Source organism: Trichogramma pretiosum, unplaced genomic scaffold (genome assembly GCF_000599845.2).
Source record: "Trichogramma pretiosum strain Unisexual culture from Peru unplaced genomic scaffold, Tpre_2.0 scaffold18, whole genome shotgun sequence".
NCBI lineage: Eukaryota > Metazoa > Arthropoda > Insecta > Hymenoptera > Trichogrammatidae > Trichogramma > Trichogramma pretiosum.
The window spans coordinates 883226-902476 of NW_019641681.1; the positions used below are offsets into that span (position 1 = coordinate 883226).

General features: G+C 42.7%; 1 protein-coding gene across 2 annotated transcripts in view; it reads left to right on the forward strand.

The window, feature by feature from the left end:
• The window catches only part of LOC106652309 (formin-J), a 46509-nt gene that overhangs the window by 22296 nt on the left and 4962 nt on the right, over positions 1–19251 (forward strand). For both annotated transcript variants that reach the window (XM_014371195.2, XM_023460985.1), the window contains exons 2-17: positions 1991–2278; positions 2436–2551; positions 3514–3676; positions 4460–4493; positions 9129–9276; positions 13088–13267; positions 14428–14976; positions 16080–16262; positions 16353–16414; positions 16540–16728; positions 17369–17540; positions 17648–17755; positions 17859–17929; positions 18012–18391; positions 18481–18569; positions 18672–19242. In XM_014371195.2, coding sequence (XP_014226681.1) covers positions 2212–2278; positions 2436–2551; positions 3514–3676; positions 4460–4493; positions 9129–9276; positions 13088–13267; positions 14428–14976; positions 16080–16262; positions 16353–16414; positions 16540–16728; positions 17369–17540; positions 17648–17755; positions 17859–17929; positions 18012–18391; positions 18481–18569; positions 18672–19242 — 3082 coding nt within the window. In that variant the 5' untranslated portion in view covers positions 1991–2211. The remainder of the gene's footprint in view (positions 1–1990; positions 2279–2435; positions 2552–3513; positions 3677–4459; positions 4494–9128; positions 9277–13087; positions 13268–14427; positions 14977–16079; positions 16263–16352; positions 16415–16539; positions 16729–17368; positions 17541–17647; positions 17756–17858; positions 17930–18011; positions 18392–18480; positions 18570–18671; positions 19243–19251) is intronic.

Sequence of the window (19251 nt, forward strand, 5' to 3'; positions counted from 1 at the left end):
TCCGCGCGCGCATAGATGCTATTATATACTCGAGTCTCCGCGTGGCTGCGCTGTATATACAGCAAAATGCGGGCGGCCAAAGGAGGAGGAGGAGGAGGAGGAGGAGGAGGAACTAGTGCATACATATCTAGGGGGGAACGTGATGAATAATCGATGAGGACACGCTCGTAGCGTAGCGATTCTAAAAATCGACGACGTTTTCGATTTTGAATACGCGATCAGTTGCTGCTCTTATACGTTGCTGTCGCCACCGCAGCCGCCGCCGCCACTGCAACAGTCGCAGAAATCGCCTAGACCTCCTATCCTCTCTGGCTGCGCCTGGCCTGGGCAGGATCGTAAATCACGCGTGTGTAGCGCACGTTATATGCACACGCGCGCGGACGAGGCGGCGGCCAGTGCCTACAACTACCACTGCCGCTGTTGCTGCTGCTGCCAGGAGCGCGTGGGAAATTCGCCATCCGGGTTTTTGTGGTATATAAAAAACTTGACCAGAGCCGGAAGTCTTTGTCGCGCGATCTTTATACATTATATCGAGTATATTATAGCGCTGATAATTTTCGTTTGACAAAATTCGCGTCGCCCATGAAGAACGAAATAGACATCTGTAGCGCAGCTGTATTATAATGCGCTCAGGCTCGTATATAGCATAGAGCACCACGGCACACGTTTACACGTCCAGATTTGCGCGCGGGGAAAGAGAAAGTACTACCACTATGATGCTGCTGTTACATGCGGATGACTAGTGTAAGTGAGCGAGAGAGAGAGAGAGAGAAAAAATGTTCGATCACGGCAAATAATTTGTCGTGAGAGGAGAGATGCTACTCTTTAAAGCACAACACAAAGAAAGTTGACACGCGCGCGCAAGCGGCTATACGCTATAGAGTACACTATTCGCGACATCGTGATATTGTGTCGCGCGCGCGCGCGTTTATTGTCGATCGTTATTGCGATATCGTCGCAATAATTTTCAGCCTAGTCAGTTATTGGTGACCGAACGTCTGTTTCTTTCTTTCCCTTCTTTTTTCTTTTCTTTTCTGCTGCTTTTCGACTCTCGAGAGTGTGTGTACGAGGCAACAACACGTATACTTATCTCTCGAGAATTAAGCATGTGTACTAGTGAGCACAAATACAAAAGGTGAAAGTTCGCACCTCGTTGCCATGCTTATATGCTCGTGTACACCGCGGAGGACCACGGCCGATCTTTCACACAAGTGTCATAATGCATTATTACGTCTGTTTTATGAATTCGAATAGAGAAAACGCGTGACAAAAATTAAGTGCGACCCATCGGGGAGGCCCGTTACACCGCTCGCTCGCCCAGGCACGTGCTTCCTCGTCTGACGTACGCGCGTTAAGAATTTATTAATTTTTTAATTCGACCTGGTGGCGGCGGCCCGTCAAAATACAAACACCAAATCGAGAAGCGTCTCATTATAATAAGTTTAGTGCCGATTGTTCACACAGAGAGGCTCGAGCTCACGTAAGATCGGTACATTTGGAATTCCGCGTTCGTATTCGTATGTATATAATAATAAACAATCTATCGTATCCCCATACAAGCGATATCGTCCGCGTTTGTGACAAAGTTTTTGCGCCCGCTCCTACGGAGATACACACACATATATTTACAAAACGGAGTCACACACAAACACTGCGCCGTTATAAAATAGTACCGTTGTTATCTATCCGATTGAATAATAATAAAGGCACCCGTGACTGGCTTTACCCACATGCATGCATATTACACTGCAGCAGCAGCAGCAGCAGCCATACGGCGAATAATCTATTAGAGATACACGCGCTCGGCCGCGCGCGCACACAACTCCTAATAATGTGCAACGCGAGCTCCTATTACGTGCCGTATCAGACCTAGGAAAAAGATTAACTTGTTTTTTTTTTTTTTTTTTTTACTTCGCTTCATACAACTTCAAAGCCAAGGTTGAACGAGGAAGAGTAATGGATGTTATTTTTTTTCGCTCGTGTTTTGCAGGACGGCTGCTGCGGCGAAGCAGTGAGCGAGGAAGAAGGTGGAGGAGGCGGAGGAGGAGGTGCAGCAGGAGCAGAGGCGGTGGCCACCAGCAGCAGTACTGCAGCGCATAGATCGCAGCGGCTGCATCATCGTAGGCACGCGGACGAATAATACGATGCAGAATCGGTGGTACTGATCTTCTCCTCTCCGGCGTTGTCGTCGTCGTCGTCGTCGTCGTAGTCATGGATTCGCACGTCGGGCTGGACTTCATCGTCGATAATCCGGATTACTGTCACAAGCTCGCATCTGGTAAGAAGAAGATGAGATATGCAAAATTAATAAAAAGAAATAAAAATTTGTCTATCATCCACTTATTGCGCACATTGACGGCTTTGATCGATGTGTCGTTGATTGATAAATTCATAAAATACACGACGATGACGATGCTCTGCTTTTCTCTCTTTAGCTTTGGACACAACGAACGTCCGGGTGAAGAAGCAAGTTGTTGAGCTGCTCTCGGCGCTCTGCGTCTACAGTCAGGATGGCCGGCAGCGGGCCATCGATACGCTCGACATTTATCAGGTAAATTGCGTAGAGATAATTAATTACGTAAAACGAGGTGTGTAACGCGGAAGCCACAGCAGAAAATGGCTATCGCCGGCTTCTAAGCCATTTTTGTTTTTGTTCGCTGTTTTTTTTTTGTCGTTCGATTCGCACTTTAAGGTATACATAATTAACGGCGAGTACATAATAGGGCAAGTGAATATCGCACTTATACACACACTCGACGACGAGTATTTTTATCGAAAATTGCAAAATAACTCGGTGGTACACAAACACCGCGCCGAGTGCGCCTTGATAAAAGATCCGTGCTGTATATATAGCGTTCGGTTCTCGCGATTATAGTCGTACACGAGACTTGATAATCTTACAAAATCTCTCGCCTGGATCAATATCGCGTTCTCTCCTGTGCACGTAGAAATACGTATTATATCTAACGAGGTACTTTATATATAATGTAATACTCGGTATATATAAGTTGCTCGCGGCAATTAACAGTCAATAAATTAATTACGCCCGATATGCGCACAGGGCCGATCACTGGCTGCAATAGCCGCGGCGCGTGCAAGTTCATTGCGATATTGCACACACACTATGTTTTCTTTCAAAATACGCTGTATAGTTACGTACGCGCGCGCTCTCGTAAAAACGCTTTGTTTATATTATTTTATATTATACTTTGCAATAAAAGTGACTTCGTGAAAAGTACCTTCGCTCGAGATCGATTTATTTAACTTCGAGCGACAAAACGATATTGTATTTAATACACATACCGCGTGTATTACGGGTGGCGCCTCGCGAGACAATATAACAACAACCGAGCGAACGAAATCACACTTGACTCTCTCGAGCAGCAGCAGCACCGATCTCCGCTGCAATCATATACTTGAACGCGCATACTACGTACATATATTGCATTATAATCCTATCATTCATATATAGTACTACATGCGTCTGCGTTTGTATCATTGTGTTTATATTAGAATCGCAAAGAGGCGCGCTACCGTCTGCTCGTCGTGGTGAACGAGCTGGGTCAAGCTCACGACTCGGAGGATTACCAGACGGCCCTGCTGGCCTTTATCAACTGCTTGGTCATATCCGCGCCCGGCCTCAAGGACAGAGTGCGCATGAGGAACGAGTTCATTGGTGAGTATCGTGTGCATCCCCCTGATGATCCTCGCGTACTTGGACAATAATGCACTCGTGGTATCGTAGGTTCGATAGACAAAAAAAGGGAGCTTTGCTGTACGCTGTATATCGATCTAAACCGTGTATACATCATCTAGAAGGTGTAAATTATCTCGCGTGCAGAGACAAATTTTTTTTCTGCTCCTTTCGTTCGATATTTAGAGCTATTGCACGTATGTAAGCGCGTAATCCGATCCGAAGGGTAATAAAGTAGGTCTCGAGCTCATGCATTTCGCGCATACGTAACATATTATAATACATTCGTGCCTTCTCTCTCTCTCTCTTTCTCTCTCTCTCTCTGTCTCGCTTGCGAACCTATATATAGTATATATAGCGACAATTCTCACTCTCTCCTTGCGCGATCTAGCCCCCTTTGTTCGGGCTCTTTGTAACCATTGGCACAAAATGCACTGTACAGCTCGCGCGCGTACTGCGCACACGTATATAATGCACCTTTGATAACCCGATATATATGTTATACGTGCATAAATAACAACTTGTCACTGTCCACGGTACGGACGACATACTCGTCAAGATTTGAAATAACTCGGCTAAATGCGCACAATGAAAACATACATCCATTTGGCCGAGTGTGCAATTCACTGTGTCTTTCAAAATCATCTTGTAATTATTTTAGATTTTTATTTTTTTCTAATATCTCGAAGGAATCGACGCGGACAACGCATATACTATACACGAGCTATAAGGCATAATACTGACGATACTTTGTTTGCTTTACAGGCCTGAAACTCCTACCGATTCTCAACGAATTACGGTGAGTATTGCTGCTATATATGTATATAATATATACGGCGCGCGCATTAATAAACATATACGTACGGAGAGCTCGACGCGTAATAGGATAAAATTGAAATCGATGTGCAAGTGCGTGCATGCTCGTGTGCATATGCGTACACATACAGAGTGTATGGATGCATATAGACCTGCAGTTATAAAAACGCAACTTATACACATATACACGCGTACGCGTACGTAAGGCAGTGCAGTGCGCAGAGTACGGGATAATATTTCAAATTGGCTGAGCATATGCGCTGCCGCTGATGCCGATGCTGTTGCTCAGCCTCCTATATACAAACGCTATACTGGCTCATTTAAAATTCCAATATGACGCGATCGCTGACATTTAATTTTCCATAATTAACTTTCGAGAGCGCAAAGATATACGCAGAATAATCGGGGCGTCGAGTTGTAATACGCTCATATACATAAGAGACTCCAGACTGCACACACACACAGATACAGCAGCAGCAGCAGCAGCAGTAGCAGTAGTAGTAGTAGTAGAGATACGATGGTTTAACCACAGCTTTTTGTTTGAATATTTTCGAGAATATTGCGATTGCTCCGCGCGGCTCGCGAAAGTTTTCGGAGTAGCGCGCGGGACTCTGATTGAAAAACCATGTTTATCTCGAGCATTGAAAAGCCCTATATATGTATGTGTGAGTGTGAGTGTGTGTATATACGTAACGCGTGCGACAATGGAAATCAATCGGTATAAAGAAAGTCCGAAGCGCATCGATTCTCGAACCGATTGCTATGATAATATAGTTCAAGCTGTTAGCGAGCAGCTTAAGTAAATTTTGTCTTTCACCGAGGAAGCGTTTGTAGGGTATCCACCGTGCGATTACTATAAAGACGTAATTCGGAACAAATCATGGAGAGAAGTTGTATATTTTCGGAAACAAATGATCGAAAAAAAAGAAGTAAAATGGAAAAAAACGAGAAAAACGAACGACCTAAATCCAAGGCTCGAGCAGCTATGGACGACGTTCCCCGCCGTAGTCATCGACTCGTGTGTGCCTCCGCTCGAAGAAAGCATATCATGGAAAGTGCCGTCACACACATTCGCATAAAAGACACATCTCTTTTGCTCGTTTCTCTCTCTCTCTCTCTCTCTCTCTCTTTGCGGCGACAAAATAGACTCTCGCACATTCCTAGTGACCTTTAGGCCTAGTACACTATGCAGCTTGCAAGAAAGAGAGAGAAAGAGAGAGAGAGAGAGAGACGAGGAGCGGCGACGCACAGGGAAGAGTCTTGGTCGTCGTCGGCGGCGGGCGGGCAGAGAGAAAAGACGAAATTAACCCGCGAGCATCGTCGCCGTCGTCGCCGGATACATACACTCACACGCGTATAATGTGCACCTGCAACGACGGTACAGTAGTAGCAGTAAAAGCCAACTCGAAGCCGGCCGCAAATCGAAGAGCTTCCAGCTTTTATGTATGCGGAGCCTCGTGCGGTACGGCGCGGTGCGCGGCCTTAGGAGCTGCGCTTCGAACTTCAGACTCGCAGTTGGAATCCAAACGCCGTACGCGCAAGTAGCGTAGCAGCAGCGCGCGACTCTCGAGAGCGTCTCGAGCCGATATTATTATATATACTGCCTCGCACACGAGACAGAGAAAGAGGAGATAGCTGCTCTGGCTGCGCGTCGAGCCTTATCGTAATAGTAGTGCGCGATGCGCGTTTTTTGTGTCTTGTGTTTTGCTTTTTGCCGAGTGTAGAGAAAAAGAAATATATTCAAGTGCACGCGAGATAAAAGTGACAGCTGCTGCCCTGCACGAAGAGATTCGCAGCTCGCGCATGGGAGTACTAGCTTTTGGGTGTGTGTTTGTGTCACAATTATATATCCATTACCGATCTTTACTTGGAATCGATGAATGTATGCGATATTCTAACGAAAGGGGACGACGGCGACGGCGACACCATGGGCAGAATACCTAAACACTACGTTTATTGTTATTTGCCTCCTTTTTTCCGATAGAAATAGAAAAAGAATTCGGACTTGTGCGCCGATACACTTTTATCTTTCTCATTTCTTTCGCTCTTTCTTTACTCTCTTTCGCGTGTTTAGAATAAATTTCCCTTTGGCGCTGCTCTATGGAGAGAGAGAGAGAGAGAGAGACACTAGCGCACATGGTTTACATATGTTTTGTCGCTGCTGCCCGTGGAGAAGAAATAAAAAAGCCAAGAGAATGTCTACTATTTAAAAATAGCCGATACTTAGAAGTCATTTTCGCCAACTAAACGAGGAGCCGCTGTCGCGCGCATACAGAGGCTTAACTTATAATATACATTGTATATAAAATTCGAACTCTGTGTGTCGCGCGGCTCTCGGGATCGTTCGTTGCGCGTGTGCTACATTATGATAGAAAATACATAAGAATATACGTATGCGAATCGGTGTCCCGTATCTCTCTCGCGCGCAGGCTTAAAGTAGGGGTAATTTCTCGCCTCTAAATTTGTCATCCTCGCTTTTGTAAAGAGCCCAGTCATTCCACCAGCTATACGCACACACCGGGCATTTGTATATTTTATTATAATATATTTATACGTGTGCATGTGTGCGTGCGCACGGCTTTTATCCAGTGTCCGGAATTTATTATGATATTACGATAAATCAAGCCCTGGAGTAGCGTTAAGGCTTACGGTATACAAATAACGAAAAAAAAAGAAGACAATCAGCTGCTCTGATTATTCAATTATTCGCGTATACTCGTCGGGCAGCGCAAAGCGGGATCGTCTACACATAGCCGCGCGCACGAATGAGTACGTAGATATATACGCGCGCGTATATTTGCAATTGAACGTTACGGGAAAGAAAGTATGTGTATGTGTGCGTACACATTTGCGTACGGTAGTGCGGTGCGTGTGCGGTGTATATAAGCGAGGGACACGAAAATAAGCGAAAGCCTATAATAATCAACTCGTGGAGCTCGCGCGAGAAATGCAGTGATTCACACACATACATACATACGTATACACACACCGAGTTATATAGCACAGGCACTCATGCACACACGCCGTACGGATCTCCGTGGGTTTATATTTAAAATGACCGCCCTAAAATAAGTGGTTGAAATTTCTGACAGATATACATATGCATGCGAGTATACGACGACTACGAGAGGAGCGCGTACAGCTCCGTATATAAGTGACTCCCATGATGCTGCTGATGATGATGTTGTTACATTAAACGGTCATTTGAACATTTTTGCACTCGTACACACATACAATCGCTCGTTTATTATAACGATCACAACGTTAGAGAGAGAGAGAGAGACCGAGATTACTGACCCGAAATTTTACAACGGTACAACGATTAATCCTGTCAACTCGCCGATCGTTAATCATCGTTATATATGATTTGATTTTCGCTTGCTTTCCGTAAACATTCATGCGAGCGGGTGTACAACGGATTCGTTTTTACGAAAAAATTCCTTTAAATTTTAACGCCACTCGATCAAAATCAGTTTCATAGTATTATGAAATATAAAAAAAAATACACCGACCTCAAACGGTATGAGAAAAATTTGTGCGTACACATACATCCTATAGATGTCTATAATAAACGAGTCAATCGGCCAGTAATTCGATATATGCAAGCAGACACACGAGCAGAGAGCAGTCCTCCTCGTTGTAAAGCAACAAACTCGATACTCACGGTCAATTTCGTTCAATCATCTATTTGCGCTCACGCACAATTTATCTTCTTCGATATTATATATATGAACATATTTGCGCGCATTGCGAACAATATAATACAATCTCGCGTTATGCGTATACGGCTCTCGCTCCGATGTACATACGCGCGAGAGACAAAAGGAAAAAGTCGAAAGTCATAACACACTTATCGGGCTTGGAATTAATTCCTTCTAAAACGACTCTCCGCGGCAGAGCTCATCTTATAGAGGCGAGATGAGGCCGCTCGTTGAACTCTAATATCCCACTTATAATAGTATAATGGTATCGATAAGTTAAAAACGCCGTACGCAAACATGCGTATACGAACGCACACATACACACGAAAAAGGCCAACTAAGACAATAAGTCGCCTTGTAATCACAATGTACAGTCTCGCGGCGAGCTTCTTTTCGTTTCATTTTTTTTTTTTTACCTCTCCGTTATGATCGCTGCCGATGCAATGGTGGTGGTGGTGGTACCGCAGGTACGGAGATACAGATGCGCGGTGGCGTTGAGTAACGGCGGCTCGTGCGCAGTACACACATAGGCGCAAGCACACACGAGTACTTATCGTCGTGCATGTTTTTTAACTGCGCTCATCCGGCGCGGCCCATACGTATGTACGTTCACAATTCGACGCGACGGCCGTATAATAATACGAACGCGTGTGTGTATATGCGAACGAGCGGGTCCCCATAGGTAATACAAAACACCTCGTACCCAGTCCATTATTCGAAGCACTGCCCGACGTACGCGTCGTCGCGCTCTGCCCTCTGGAGTGCATGCGTGCGAGTGTCAGTGTGTGTCTGTGTGTATATTACAATGTGTGGTGATACGTGAAAAAATTCGTGAAAAAAAAATAAGAGGCATTAATAATGCATATGCTGTTCTGTACCGGTGTCATTAGAGACGGTAAAAATCATGCTGTTTTCAGCAAGGAGAAAAATCACGTTCCCGAGCTGAGGGTGCAACTCGATGTCTTCGACGATCAGCGCGACACCGATGAGGTGCTAGCGAATCAAGGACCACCGGGCATCGATCTATCCTCCCACGTCGATGTTTTCTATGCGATTCTCGGACAGGTGAGTTCGAATTTCATTGATTTTTCTCTCCTTTATTTTTTGCCTTTTTTCTGGCCGTTCCACGAACGAATATTTTTTAAGCCAAATAAAAACCATCGTAGATATGAATCGGCATGTGTTCGCACTTATATACGATTACATCGAGGTACAATGGAATGGCAGTAACGAAGGTTGCTTCTCGTATGTAATAATAATTGTGTGTATGTGTATGTGATGTCATTATGACGTTCAAGGCGTAATCCCTCTTAGCCATAAACATTAGGGCTTGGCACTCGCCTATGCATGTGATTAGCATCGCATTGTGTATATGTCTGTAATAATATGTAAGTTGGCATTGCCAAGTAGCCCGACGACGAAAGGCCTGCCGATACACTGAGGCATTGAGACTACTGTGTTTTCTCGCTTTTCTTGATTTTTCATTAGTTTTTTTGTAATTCTACGGCTCGCAACAAAGATGTTTTATGCAATAGTATGACGAAAAATGTCTTTTTTCGCACATTTTTTAGTGCGCAAAAAGCGTTTTTGGGCACTTGTGTGCAGTAAAATGCCTCATTTTGGACAAGGGTGTGCGGTAAAACGCCTCATTTAAATGAAAGTATTTTTCGTCTCCTATTGCATAAAATTTTGTATGCAACACGTGCCCAGCTTTTTGCGCACAGTGTGCGGAGAAAACACCCACTCGTGCCGGCATAGCCGGCACTCGTGTCTTTTTCCGCACACTCGTGCCCAAAAACGCCTTTTGGGCACTTGTTACATAAATAACTATTTTTATATACTCACGTCCAAAACTAGTCGCGAGTTCACGCGGTGCGTGCGTCTCTGTTTATCGCATGCTTCCACAGCACTGTTGGTATATATATTTAGGAGCAGGAGAATAATGACAAACACGTTTTACGTACGCACCTCGCGAAGTTAAATACGCTGGTGTATACGCATGCCGCGCACGCGTATCGCACTTACCATACCTACCGCGTATTGTACGGCATTATTACGCGTGACTCACTTGACCGCGACTCCTTTTTATCAAATGTAAAATATATATTTTAGTCCAGTGTATGATAAGTGTCGCGCCCGGCGCGCGAAGAATTTATCTGCAATTAATTTTCACGCTTGTCCCGGTGTACGCTGAGCGGCATTGTTGTCGAGCCCGAACAAAATGTGTGAAGGATTTTTTTTAAACAAATTTTTATTAACAATGTTTCTCCAAAATTTCGGATCAATGATATCATTTTGTCAATTTCACCGTTTTTGAAATATTTAATGGATTTCATTAAAATACAGCAGCACGTGTTGATTTTATGCGTTAATTTTTAATCAACTATTAAATTATTTATAAAAAACAAAAGAAAATAGTCACTCAACAACTGAGGTGCAAAATATTCCTAAGTAAATCGTCTGCTTCGTACACTTGTTGCAAAATATATCACGTACAAAGTATAAATTAGAGAAAAAAAGTTATTGCGAAATGTAAATATATCTAAATGCCGCTACATATGACATAGCCGTTTTTATTATCTGAAAGAAATAGTTTCAATTAAAATCGTTTCATAATTTCAAGACCCTTTCATGCGTGTAAAAATTAAAACAAATTACAGTGCTACAGGTTTCAAAATTTAATTCTATAGTTGGTCCAGCAGTAATTACAAAAGGCTTTATAGATCTCATCATTATGAATAATAACATGTTCCGTGAATTTGGCGAATGAACTTTATCATTCATTCCACAACTTTAGTAAAATAATAATTTGATTATTAAATTATCTTAAATAAAAGTGAATGACTTACGCTCAAAAGTACCTTGAAGTGTAAAAATCCTCACTAGCGATTGTCAAGACTTGACTAGGAATACAAATAAAAATCATAGTACACAAAGTCATACAAAATGCAAACAACATTTTTGCTGCTCCTGTCAAATCTGTTTCCAATAAGATTACCATCTATATTCATAAAAATATTCGTTGAGTTGAAAATTTCAAATCGGTTAACCAACTCAAAACATACCGCGGTACCCGACAAGACAATCATGCAACTACAACCAACTATAATAATCATCATCACTGGGTTACTCAATTTTCGTGCCATAATGTAGAAACTAAAATTTACAACGATTTAAAAAACAGAACGGATCTTAATTATACTACTTAACTTACTCGATACAAGTTTGATGCGTACGAACTAAATCTTTAAGTTGATTGCAAACCCATGTATTTGCATTTTTTTCATCAATCGCCACTTTTTCGTTGTATGCCTCATTCATCCTTTTGAAATTGCATCTGAAGTATAAATTGAATGTATTTATCAAAATCTTTTCATACATTGCACTCAATTTTAAACGTTTTCCTGCTATTATTACGTACTGTAAACACCGAATTTGACAAATAATAAAAATGATACCCCAGCAATGGAAATAATTCAGGGATCCCATTAATAAACTCTAAATAAATATTAAAAATAGTTGAGCTGCAAAAATGTGATAAAAGTATTCATCTTTATCGACGAAAAATTCTGTGTGAAAAGGAAGTGTTTTTTCAAAAGTCAGATTGCCTGAAATTGACCAAGTCAAGAAGGACGGAATAGCTACTGGAGCTATTCCAAAACTCATACACAATAGAAGTAACAACCCTATAAAATATCGTAATAAATAAATTTAATTCAACATTTTACTTGTAAACTGTAATTGCTGACCCGCTTGAAGATTGAATATATAATATCCTTTTTTCATTAATTTCATCATCATTTCTTGCATATCCTCTGTATTTGCAGACCATATTCTACACATCACTATTAAGTTCATATATACCTTATTTTTATTTGAAATAAAATAAAAAATATGCATTATTACTCGTTTGAAAAACAGTCTAGAAAAAAAGGTTTTACCTGTCTTTTAGAGCTTATCAAAAACATGTAAGAAATCATCATAGTTATAAAAGCTACTAACTGAAGTATTACTTCGATAAAGGTGCTAAATTGTATCACATTTTCTTTTTCATTGAAGAGTTCCACTATCTAAATAGATAGCGATTATTACTGATGGTGAAGTTTGTGATATGTTATAAATACGTACCTTGATGGGTAACGAAAGAAGCAAGCATAAACATAGGGTAAAATTACCAAGTATTTGCACGATTTTATTTTGGAAAGGGTATAGAAACGTAATATTGAAGATCCTACTGGTCCATGGAAAATTCTTTTCCCAAAATTTTATAGTTTTTTGAAAATTTTTGTAATCAGGATCTATTCTAGGATCCATCTTAGTTTAAAACGATATGTTCACGTGAGAACGTTAAAATGCAACAGTTACATGCGTACCGTACAAAACTACAAAAGTATTTAAACGATATAAAGCATTACAATACTTTGCGAACTTGGTCAACTGCTGTTGAAATTTTTATAGACTTTTTGCCGCCCTTGAATGTTTATTAAATATGTTGTCCTACTATTATTTCACGGTGGGGTATAAGAAATGAAATACACAATGCACTTACTAATTCATAAGCATTACTTTTTTACATTATGCGTTTTTTTCAATTTAAATAATAAAAATTTTTGAATAATTTTAAATATCTCACATTTGAATGTCATGGTCATATTTGAAGCTCCCTAAAAACAGCGGTTTACATACATTTATAAAAATTTGTGTATGTATGCATCAAAATGTATACTTACACTACGATCTTTAAAGTGTACCTATCTAAGTATACCGCGGTTATACTTCTAAACGCAGCGACACCGACCTGGACATCATGCATTACGAATCAAAACGCACATCTTGCAATCGACGTGTAATTTCTGAATTTTATTCTGTTCTGCAGGTCGCCGACACACCGCAGGAAATCGCATTTCTGAGCCTGCTTCAGCATCTGCTGAGACTCGATCCGAAAGAGCCGGCAAGCGATCTTGCCTGGGACACCGCCGAGACGTTGGTCCATCGCGCAACTCTGCTCGAGAGCCGGGAGGATGCCACCAAACTCCTGAGATCGCCTAGCTTGCAAGTAAGTCGGCTCGGCAAAAATAGTAAATAAAAAAAAGCTCCCTTTTCTCAGCCGGATCGTCACACGTGATTGCCACGCCGGTCATTCACTGCGCCGTTCAGTCACCCCGAACGAGAAGCTTCGCGTACTTATTACAAACATATCTAAAAGCCATTAGGCAGTCCAATAGGTAATAGAGTCCAGGAAACATTTAGTTTTCTATGTATCTTTATCTCTCTTTCTCTCTGGCACGGGCGGATGACTTGTGAGTCGAGGCACAGCCAAGTGAAAGGAGGTGGAAAAATACGAGATACATTTGTATGAATGTACGAGATGCGCGTCACATACATCTCGCATTTTATCGGCCTGCATTCAATTATTTTTTTTTCTGCGTTAATATCGCAAACGCAACGTATCGCTGGTATATATAATACCGCTCGGAATACGCGTCTATGTATACGTTTTGTTACTGCCCTGCAAATTATATCGCTACCTCGCGCTTTAAAGGCTAGGCAGTTATGGTTTAGTTCCAGATTTTAAAAATAGAGACTTTTCGACCTACTTAGAGAGCGAGAGCGAGCGTATGTAAGCACATGAGCGTATTTATGCCCGTCGTTTTGTTTTCGCTGCAGGTAGTTTCCGGGATTTTCAAGTGGTTATATGTCAACGCGGGCGAGCTCACAGACGTATACGCACAGACGAAATCGAGAAGCCCTACGGACCGATGATTTTTCATCTTTTCTCCTCGAGTCGGTATACAGTCGATCTATAATCGTCGTTTATCTCATCGAGTAGTAATTTGAATATTCAATTGCATAAGTGGCTACTTAAACTCATATATATTCGTAAATGAGCCGTGAGTGAAAAATAACTAATTGCTGTCTCGCACGCGACAACGCTTATACGTTATACTTATCGAAGATGCATCTTCGTCGTCGCCGTCGCGTTCATATTTTCGTTTCCGGTTTCTCGAAAGTGAAAATAACAAAGAATCCAGAATTAAAAATAATGCCTTAAACCATTCGCTCGAGTGTGCCGATATATCTATATATTATTCAGAACGGCCGAATCATACTCGCACGCGGAATATATTTAACGAAATCGGTTTGTTGTTTTTTTCTTCTTCTTCTTCTTCTCCTACAAGACTCTATGCTAATTTATGCGTTTACGTGTGTGTACAGACGAACCTATGCTGTCACTGTCGGACGACCGATCAGATGTGCGGGGGTGGCAGCAGCGGCCTCGGCGTCGCTGCAAGCGGAGGCGGCAATACCACAGCCACGGCTTCGGTTAGCAATCCAGCGTCGAGCGGTCGAAAGGCACCATCGTCGCCAGCAGGTTCGGTGCCTCCACCGCCGCCTCCGCCACCAGCACCACTGCTGCAGCCGAAGCTGGCTCTGCCGACTCCGCCGCCGTTGCCGAATTTTTCCGTGACTCCGGCTGCTGCTGCTCCACCGCCACCACCACCACCGAAGATGATGATGAGCATGGGAGGAGGAGGAGTAGGAGGTTCCATGGGAAGAGGTGGCAATGGTGGCCCACCCGCGCCGCCTCCCTTCATGGTTCCAAACAATCGACTGAGGACCGAGCGATTGCAATTGGAGCCGGAAGTGTCGAAGGCGCCCTCGCCCGAGCCCCCCAACGACGCCAAGCTACTGCCTCAGCAAGAGATACCGACACCGAGGACGAAAATGAAGACCATCAACTGGAATAAAATACCAAATCACAAGGTACGTTTCTCAAATTTAAAAAACCTTTATTTAAAAAACGTATTCTTCCTAAAACGCCCAACGATTGGAAAATTCGAAAGCCATACAGCATCGTAATATTCGACAGATAATGAGCGCCATGCTGCTCTAATTAACTCGTCGATGCCGCATACAAACAAACAAAAATTGAGTCCCGAAAAAGAAGCTCCGTTTTTTCTTCTTCTTTTATTTCAAGCAAAAGCTTCTCACCAGCTCGCGCTGGTATTCTATTTCCGTCTTTTGCCATCGTCGTCGTTTAATCTTATTAAACGAAAAGTAGAGAGCACAAAAAAAAGGAAACGAGAAAAAACGATGTATATCGGATGTTAGATCGCGAAGTTTTGCGTTACGGAAAAAAGGCAACACACAGCAGTAGCGGCACATGCATTATATATATAGTACGTACATAGGTGTCGCGCGCTAGGCTAGGAACAACGCGAGTCGCGAGTCTTTTAACGGTAAAACCGCGAAAGACATCCGAGAACGTTTAGTGCACCACACAACTGCCACGCGGGTAATTGTAGAACGTTTCCCGACCGCCGTACTGCGATGTATGCACATTACTAGTCATCTCGTTTGTCATTAGTATTGCTATTAAAAATTTCGAGCTTGTATGTGTGACCGATGATGATGATGAGGAAGAGAAAAAAATGAGTCGAAATTTTCCAGATTAACGCGTGGGAATGGCGATGCGTATCGCGAGTTAATAAAGAGGCAATTTCGAGCTAACCCGATCGCTTATCGTCGAAACGACTTTTTTTTCAACAAAAGAGCTACGACACTACGTCGAGGCGCATCCATTGTTATTGTAATGGACCTCGACGAGTGAAACTCTCGAAACGATATCTTTTCTTAATACTGGGATATAATATTCATGTTAGCAGCTTATCGGAGGAGCAAACATATTACACTGAACTGTTGGCGTCATAAGTCGTAATCACCAAAAATGCTGATACGAGTCTCATTAAGAATAGATGACAATAGCGCAGATGGGCCATTTAATTCATCGACCCCCCGATATTGTCTCCGAGTAAATGTCATGATTGCCCTGTTATTGGATTTTATTTCATATGTATTTTTTTCAGGTAATCGGTAAGCACAACATATGGTCGGTAGTGGCGAACGAGCATCAAAATTCGCCGATGCCCGATTTGGACTGGGCAGAGATAGAAAGCTTGTTCTGTCAAACGTCGGCTGCCACTTCTGCCAACTTGACGGGTTTCAATAATAACACGGAAGTTGGTAAAAGTCGTCGAGAATCTACGGAAGTAAGTTTATCATATATTATACAAATGGAGAATTTTCCATTTTGAAATATTTCGTATGCTAAATCGATAAATGTTTTTTTCTTCGCGTAGATAACGCTGTTGCACGGCAAGAGAAGTCTCAACATCAACATATTCTTGAAGCAGTTCCGAAGGTAATCCAAACTCGATAATTCGCATCATAAGCAATTTATTTCGTCGATAAAGATTAAAAACGATTTTTTTCGCAGTCGGCTTATTATTTTAATGCATACTTATTTTTGTCATTGATTTTTGACAGCCTAAACATGCTCATTACCGACCTGATCAGCGACGGCGCGCACGATATCGTCGGCGGCGAGCGATTGCGCGGTTTGCTGAAAATTTTGCCGGAGGTCGACGAACTCGAGATGCTCAACAACTTCCAAGGCGATAGAACGAGGCTCGGACCAGCTGAAAAATTCTACTTGGATCTCCAGCAAGTGCCCAAGTAAGCTCGCAACTATGCACTAATCTCCGCTAGTTACTCGCGTTTTTTTTCTCTTTCTGTTTTTTTTTTTTTTTCATGCTTCCGATGAGAGACGTCGTCCGATTATACATAGTAGACATCGCACACGAGCAGATGCGCTTGAATCGCGAACGATGAGTGAATGCACACGCACTCGCGCACACACACGCGGCCTTTTAAAAATAGCAATTTTTTACCGCGCGGCTCGTCTCGCGGACGCTGACACCGGAAGTCGAGGGCCCCGAAAAATCGTTCAAAGATTTATTTCACGCTCTTAATTCGTGAACTATAACTCCCTCAAAATTGTATATAAAAATATCATTAAAGCGTTGAATAATTGATTATGTTGGAAAAATACGCTCTTTTATTGTACATTCGTCATATAAAAGTACGCACGCGCGTGTTTATACTTTTCTGCAACGCGTGTTCAAAGTATTTCGAGCGTGGGTATTTGAATGACGACGAATCATTATGTAATTTTTTTTTCCTTCAATAAAAGTCATTTCGCATCGGTGACGAAAAAAGGTGACACAATACTTATTGAATCATAATGCCTGGATGTTTCGACGAAGCAAATTTTAATACATTTTTAATTCTTTTTTTTCCATTATCATCAATACAGCTACAAATTGCGTATCGAATGTATGCTGCTGAAGGAGGAATTCGGATTGAATTTGAGGTACCTCAAAACGAATCTGAGCTCGATGATTCAGGTTGGCCGTAATCTCATGACGAACAAACCTTTACAAGAGGTTCTCTACATGGTACTGATAGCTGGTAACTTTTTGAATTCGGTAAGTCCTCGCTATACTATAATACGCTAATTATACGTAATGCGCGTAATACGCGTGTGGGACGTTTGACATATGATGGATGTGTTTTTTTCGTTAATGCTTTTTAGGGTGGCTACGCAGGCAACGCTGCCGGTGTGAAGCTATCGTCGCTGCAAAAATTGACGGAAATTCGCGCCAACAAGCCGGGAATGAATCTCATACACTACGTGGCAATGGTACGTCAAAATAATCTCTCTTCCGTATGTGTATCCGCGATCATTAATCTGGTTAATGCGACAGCAGCTATAAACGATTTTTTATGCTTGTGTCTTTTTGCAGCAAGCCGAAAAAAAGAATAAGGATCTGCTGAATTTTACGCAGGAAATGAGCGATCTGGAAACTGCAACCAAGTGAGTAAACACATCTCTCTTTTTTTTCGATTAATGCTTCTATGAAATCAGAGCGTATGTAAATATCATTTTTCTCTTGCAGAACGACAATTGAACAAGTAACGAACGAGTTCAATGCACTGGATTCAAGAATCAAGAAGATCTGCTCGCAAATTCAATTACCAACCACGGAGAAAGACATTCAAGATCAGATGGCCAAATTTTTAGAAATGTCCGAACGAGAATTGGAGCAGATCAAACTCGACATCGACGAACTCGATAACGTTCGGCGCAGTCTAGCCGAATTCTTTTGCGAGGACGCCAACACGTTCAAAGTAGAGGAGTGCTTTAAAATTTTCCATCAATTCTGTCAGAAGTTCACTCAAGCCGTCGCGGACAACAAGCACCGCAAACTCATGGAGGAGCAGGCGCTCGCGAGAAAAAAGCAGCGAGACGAGCAGGGGTCGACGAAAAAACGAATGCGTAAGTATCATTACTCGCGGCATACTTGATTTCAATCGCAAAGACAATCGAGTGACATAAATTTTCAATTGTTACTTACTTTATTGTAGAAGCGGATTTAATGGATATCATTGACTCGGACAATTACGGCTTAGATTTCAGCTCTCTTGAGAACGGAATTCCACAAAAGTCCTCAAAGGTAAGCGTACTCACAATGAAATTTTAACAAGCTTTCAGTATACATATACTCGAAACGGAAGGACAAAAAAAATGCTCAGTCACGAATTTCTTGTTTTCCTAGATGAAAAAACTGCAAACGAACGGCTTAGCAGGCGCATCGGAAGAAGACATAACTATCGGCGCGGGATCGCCCAGTTTACGCCGGCGTCTGGGCTCGATATCGGGCGGGCCCGATCTCGCAAATACCAAAGACGACTCGCCTGACATCACTCCTAACGGTACCCTACGCCGACGTCGTAGCCGTGTGGTGCCCTGCGACGAGGACAACAATCTCATGGACTTTTTACGTAGCAACGGCCAGGACAACTCGCGGGAGCGCAAGTTTTGGGGCAGCCTGGACAGATCGTGGGCCAAGAAGGCTCGCGGCACGCCCAGGCGCAGCGATCTGCTGAACGCCGATTTCTCGGGTGATAGGGAGCGAGCCAGCTCGCCGTCGCCGTTGGCCGAGCAGAAGCAATTTGTACAGCAGCAGCAAGAACCGGAACTCGAAAATAGCAAAGTGCCGCGTGGCAAGCACTGGCGACAGAAGATCGAAGCTTGGCTCATAGAAAGCGAAAAAAAAGACAAAGACGACGAACTTCAACTAAAAGTCAATCAGCGACAATCCTCGCGGCGAAACTTCGAAGAAACTGGTAAGCAAT